Source organism: Vigna radiata, chromosome 7 (assembly GCF_000741045.1).
Source record: "Vigna radiata var. radiata cultivar VC1973A chromosome 7, Vradiata_ver6, whole genome shotgun sequence".
NCBI classification, from domain to species: Eukaryota; Viridiplantae; Streptophyta; class Magnoliopsida; order Fabales; family Fabaceae; genus Vigna; species Vigna radiata.
Window position 1 is genome coordinate 38121245 of NC_028357.1, and position 5249 is coordinate 38126493.

General features: G+C 30.9%; 1 protein-coding gene across 1 annotated transcript; it reads left to right on the plus strand.

Moving 5' to 3' along the window:
• Nucleotides 1-1829: 1829 nt before the first annotated feature.
• Nucleotides 1830-3249, plus strand: LOC106766938 (protein YLS3). The gene is made up of 3 exons (XM_014651733.2): nucleotides 1830-2357; nucleotides 2466-2564; nucleotides 2861-3249. Exons 1-3 carry the CDS (start codon nucleotides 2030-2032, stop codon nucleotides 2995-2997), a joined length of 564 nt encoding a protein of 187 aa, XP_014507219.1. The 5' UTR covers nucleotides 1830-2029; the 3' UTR covers nucleotides 2998-3249.
• The last annotated feature ends 2000 nt before the right edge of the window (nucleotides 3250-5249 follow it).

Below are 5249 nucleotides of genomic sequence, written 5' to 3' on the forward strand. Positions count from 1 at the left end.
TGAGACTTGTGATAATCGATTATTGCTTCATGATAATCGATTATTGTAGTTCAAAAGCATATGATAATCGATTATAGCATGTCCATAATCAATTATATCAGTAGAAATTACAATGTTAATTATTTTCCTACTACATTCAAGAGACTACAAGTTGCTTTTAAATATTCTCCTATTTACAAACAAAAATTACAATTTGCAGCATCATCAAAACTTGTCTTCAGGTTTTACCAATACTCCTTTATTGGTAACAGTTTTCTCTTTCTCTCTCACACCTTTTCATTGACATGAATGCAGAGTTGTATATTGTAGTAGCAACATCTGCAAAACTTGTTAGTGAAAAAGAGTTACACCATTTTTTATGATACAATCCAAAGTCAAGTCCTGAACCCCTCCTTTTTCTCTGTAATCTCAGAAGAACAACCACAATCAGAATAAGAAGAACACGTCATCTTAAATTAAGTTTTAATAAGAATTTCATAATTTCCTTTTTTTTATGAACCAGGCATGGGAACAATCTGATGGGGATAGAATATTGGTTCGATACAAAAACCTTAGCACTTAGCAGTGGCCGATAGCCCTAGAATTAGAGGTGTAAAAGGTAGTGGCTTTCACGGTAACGAGAGAGAATTGGAGGTTGGAGATGGAATGGGCAACTGGAAACCCTAATTACATCTTGGTCAATCGATGAAAATACCTAAATTTAACACAAAATCAAATTAAACCCTAACCCCCAAATTCCTGACAAATCAAATTTCCCAAGCAGGCAACAGTCTTTTATGAGACTCCTCTCACCTTCGAAAACCTGAATGGAGATAGTGGTCTGCTAGTCCTGGTAGGTGGTAAACATCTGAGATTTCTTTGTTGGAATAACAGTGTTTATGGGAATCAACTTTGTCATTACTCAACCAACAGTTTCAATTCCAAGGGTGAGGAGAGCCACATTCAGGAGAAGTATATCTTTGGTTTCTTCACCCCCTCTCTGCTCAAAATGCTTCCTTGCATTACAACACCACAGGCAACTGCTTCAACCCAAAAATGGCGTAAGGTATCTTACTTTAACCTATTCTTTGTCATTTTATTTTTTTCTTAAATATTTACACATTAAAATGACTTCACAGCGCCACGTAAGCATCAAAGTAGACAGGTAATTGATGTTTCGCCATGGTGGCATTAGCACCGTTAAGTTTTTAACGGCGTCAGCGAAAAAGACCAGAATGAACTTTTTTAACGAAATATGGGACCTTACTGAACTTTTTTAAAAGGTAGGATCATTTTGAACCAAACTCATATAAGTAGGGACCAAATGATGTATTAAACCTTTTTTTTTAATTTTAACTATTGTAATAATAAAATTGAAAATGTATATTTATTTGCGTCTCTTATTTTTTTTAATAAATTATAATAAAAAAGTTATTTAAAAAATATAATTTAACAAATTTTAAACATATAATTACATATCTTTTCATTAAAAAACTTAAAACTAATTTATTTATTTATTTTTTTTTATTTTAATAAAATTCAAAATAAAGATAAAATTAAAAAACTAGTTCATTATTTGATTTTTAGAAAACTAAATTCTAACTGTTATTTTGGTTATTATTAGAAAGTCAGAATTCGACTGGAAATCGAAAGAGTGAAAGTTAGAATTCGACGAAAATCGAATTTTGAATAAAATTAAAAATGTGTTATTTGTGTAATAATATAGATACATTTAAAATAAATATGTATTAAAGAGGGAAAAAAAATCTATTTTCTTCAACCATTGATGTATCCTAATTAACCTAAAAAAGGTATGGGTGATTTTAAAACGCAAGAAGTATCTGTTGGCATTTATTACCTGAATTAAACATCGCATAGCTATTCAATTTTAGTAATGGGTGCAAAGCTATGTAATATGAAGGTGTGATAAAGTTGCGACAGTGAAGCAAGCAGAGCAGAGCAGTGAGCAACCTGGGAGAAGCACAAACCCATTTTTCTGTGTCTTTTTTGGTTTTCTCTTTCTTTCTTTTTGCATCTCCAAGAAAAAATCATGGGTTCAACCAATCTAGGACTCTCCTCAACCCTGTTGCTCCTTTTGGTCGGTTTTGCAACCTCCGATATTAACCAAGACAAAGCAGATTGTACGGACAAACTCGTTGGTCTCGTTGGTTGTCTCCCCTACGTCGGTGGCGGTGCCTCAGCCCCCACCATGGATTGTTGCTCTGGTCTCAAACAAGTTATCGACAAGAACAAGAGGTGCCTCTGCGTCCTCATCAAGGATCGTGATGACCCCAGTCTTGGCCTCAAGATCAACGTTACCCTCGCTCTTAAACTCCCAGATGTCTGCAAAACACCCACTAACATAACTCAGTGTGTCGGTCAGTTTTTACGCTTTTTTTTTCTGTGCATACGTATTGTAATCTATGTATCACCCTTCATTTCTTACGTGCCCCTGCCCAATTTTGAAACTTTATTTCCTGTTTCAGATCTTTTGCATCTGCAACCTAACTCCCCCGACGCTAAGGTGTTTGAAGGCTTTGAAAAAGCCCTCACCAACAAAACTAGCCCCTCTTCGGGCCCTTCTGGTAAATATATACTATTTCATTCGGGCATAATCCAGTTTTGATCCCATTCTTCTGTAGTTGCTGTTGTGAATACAGTTCTCTGCATTCTTTATATACAGACAAAATCAATCAACACAACCACAATTACAATAGAAAATACTCATAAAAAAACTTAGCTTTTGCTGTTGCTGTGTTAGTGATCCATGTAGACTAGAGATGGATCAAAATCATGGAATCATTATACATGATTAAAGCATTGAAAAAAATATGATTTTGATTGATTTTAACGATGTGGGGGGATTGAAAATTCTCTTCAGGTTCTGCAACGGGACAACCATCAAGTGGTGCGAGCAAGAATTATGGAGGGTGGGGAAAGAAGTGGGTGGTGACAGAAGTGGTATGTGGAATTTTACCCATAGTGTTTGTATCCCATTTGGTGTTGTTGATGGTCTGAAAGTTGAAGATGGAAGGTTGGTGGTTGTGTGTTTTAATGTTGTGGTTTCATGTGTTGTGCATAGATAAGTTGAGGATGCAATATGTAATTTGTTGGTTCTAGTAGCTAGGTAGGTCGTGTGTTGTCTTTCTCATCTAGTTATTATCTTCGGTGTGCCCATCCTCTTTTCTCTCAGTGATTAATTTTCCAATAATGGAAGCATTCAGAGGGACCCCTTATTTAACCTCTAATGAAAAAAATTATTTTAGCAACCATTTATTTTTCACAATTTTTTATAGGTTTAAACCTCTTTTTGGTTCCTAAGTTATAAGCGGATGTTTAGATTAGTCTCCGTTTTTTAAAATGTAAATCTTTGGTCTCTAAGTTATAAAAAATGTATTAAATGAGTCATTTTTTAACTTGAAATACGGTTTTTGGTTGTTTCTTAACAACTACTACATCTTTAGATTGCTCTGATTTGTTTCTTAATAATAACAACATTTTAGATTGATATTTGTACTTTAACCATGAACATCAAAAAAGGACTCATTTGATACATTTTTTATAACTTAAGAATTAAAGGTTTACATTTTTAAAAACAAGAACTAAACATTCACTCATAACTTACGGACCAAAAAGAAGTTTAAACCTTTTTTATAATACTTTATTGGTCTATTTTAAATATGAAAAAATTAGTTTTAACAACATTTTTTTAACAATTTTTTACAACACATACATGGTAGTTTGTGATTGGTCCGTTTTAAATATTTTTTTAAACGTGATGTCAAAAAATAATGACACATGTCCCGTTATAAAAAAAGTTATCAAAAAATATTCTCAAGTGTCATCATCCTTTAAATTTAAACTTTCTGCTACCACTTTCTATTGATGATGTCATTGCAACCATCCACTAATCAATCTTCACATCTTTTGTTAGCACTCCCTTAATGCTACAAAAGACGTTTAATCACCTAAAGTTTAAAAGTCAGCTTTACCTACTTGCGAAGACATTTTAGGGTGTATTTTGAGAGTTTAATTTGTTTATTTTAAATATAAATCGACCAATAATCTTAGTTTTATGATTTATATCTTCTTATACTAAAATATAATATAACAAAAATATAAATATACAGTAGGCTTTAGTTGATATTTCCAATACTAAACTTTATGATGTCTAAACTCTAAACAATAGGCATAAATTGATATATTAATCATGTTTAGAGGTGGTAAATAGTTTATATTTCTTGGATAGTAACTTTTAAATCGGGTTTATGTAGGAAATATGGGTCGAATCATTTTGACATGCTTTTAAGTAAATATATTTTTTGAGATTTTGTTATAATATTTTTTTAAAATATAAATGTTATTTTATAAAATGGACTAATTTATAAATCTATGAATCAATACAATTTATAATACAAGACACGTCATATTGGTCGACTTGAAAATCGCCGTGAGAAAAATGAGAAAAGAGCTGGACATTTAAGTCCGTGAGTCCATACGGACCTACCTTACATTATTATTTAATTTTATTATTTATATGTTGAATATTATTAAATTTTGTATTCATTATTTTTTTAATATTATACATTTAGAAAAATACAAATCCAAATTTTATTTTGTAGTTCATTTTAATATATTATTATTTTATATTTACTGAATCATTAATATTTAATTTTTTTTCTTATAATTGTTAAGTTATAATAAATCGTTTATATCAAATGCTCAAATTCAGGATTAAAATATTAGATTTTTAAAAAAAATTCACGTTGTCAGTTAATAGACTTGTTTGCGAGGTTTCAAATGATATGGCAGAAATCAGATTTATTAGCCCGCAACTTTTATACGATTTAGTCCAAACCTATTTAAGCTTATTAAATGTGAAACAAGCTAAAATAGAATAATTTCGTTATGGTAGGAAATGATGGACTAAATGATAATAATTCTGATTTATTTTTTTTTATAATTTTCTTTTTCATCTTTATCATGTTTTAAGAGTTTTTGTTTTTTTTCCTACAATAGAGTCTTACTTACTCTATCAATTCCTATCATTCATTTTGTTGTTATCCCAAACTGCTCACATAATATTTAGCCGTCAATCAAGCCCATCCATTCCTTATATCACGAAAATCAAATTCTCTCAACCTCCAATTAAATAACAATAAGATATTGACATAAATTTCTATTTTTCTAATAAATCAGTTTAAGGATAATTGAAATAAGATGCATTTTGTACTCAATACACTATAAATATATTTTATCTCGATGTAGGA

What these genes read in the sequence shown, in the direction of transcription:
- LOC106766938 (XM_014651733.2), top strand. Translation starts at nt 2,030, where the DNA reads ATGGGTTCAACCAATCTAGGACTCTCCTCAACCCTGTTGCTCCTTTTG. An exon ending in TAACATAACTCAGTGTGTCG is followed by an intron (nt 2,358 to 2,465) that starts GTCAGTTTTTAC and finishes TTCCTGTTTCAG; the next exon opens with ATCTTTTGCATCTGCAACCT. An exon ending in CCCCTCTTCGGGCCCTTCTG is followed by an intron (nt 2,565 to 2,860) that starts GTAAATATATAC and finishes AATTCTCTTCAG; the next exon opens with GTTCTGCAACGGGACAACCA.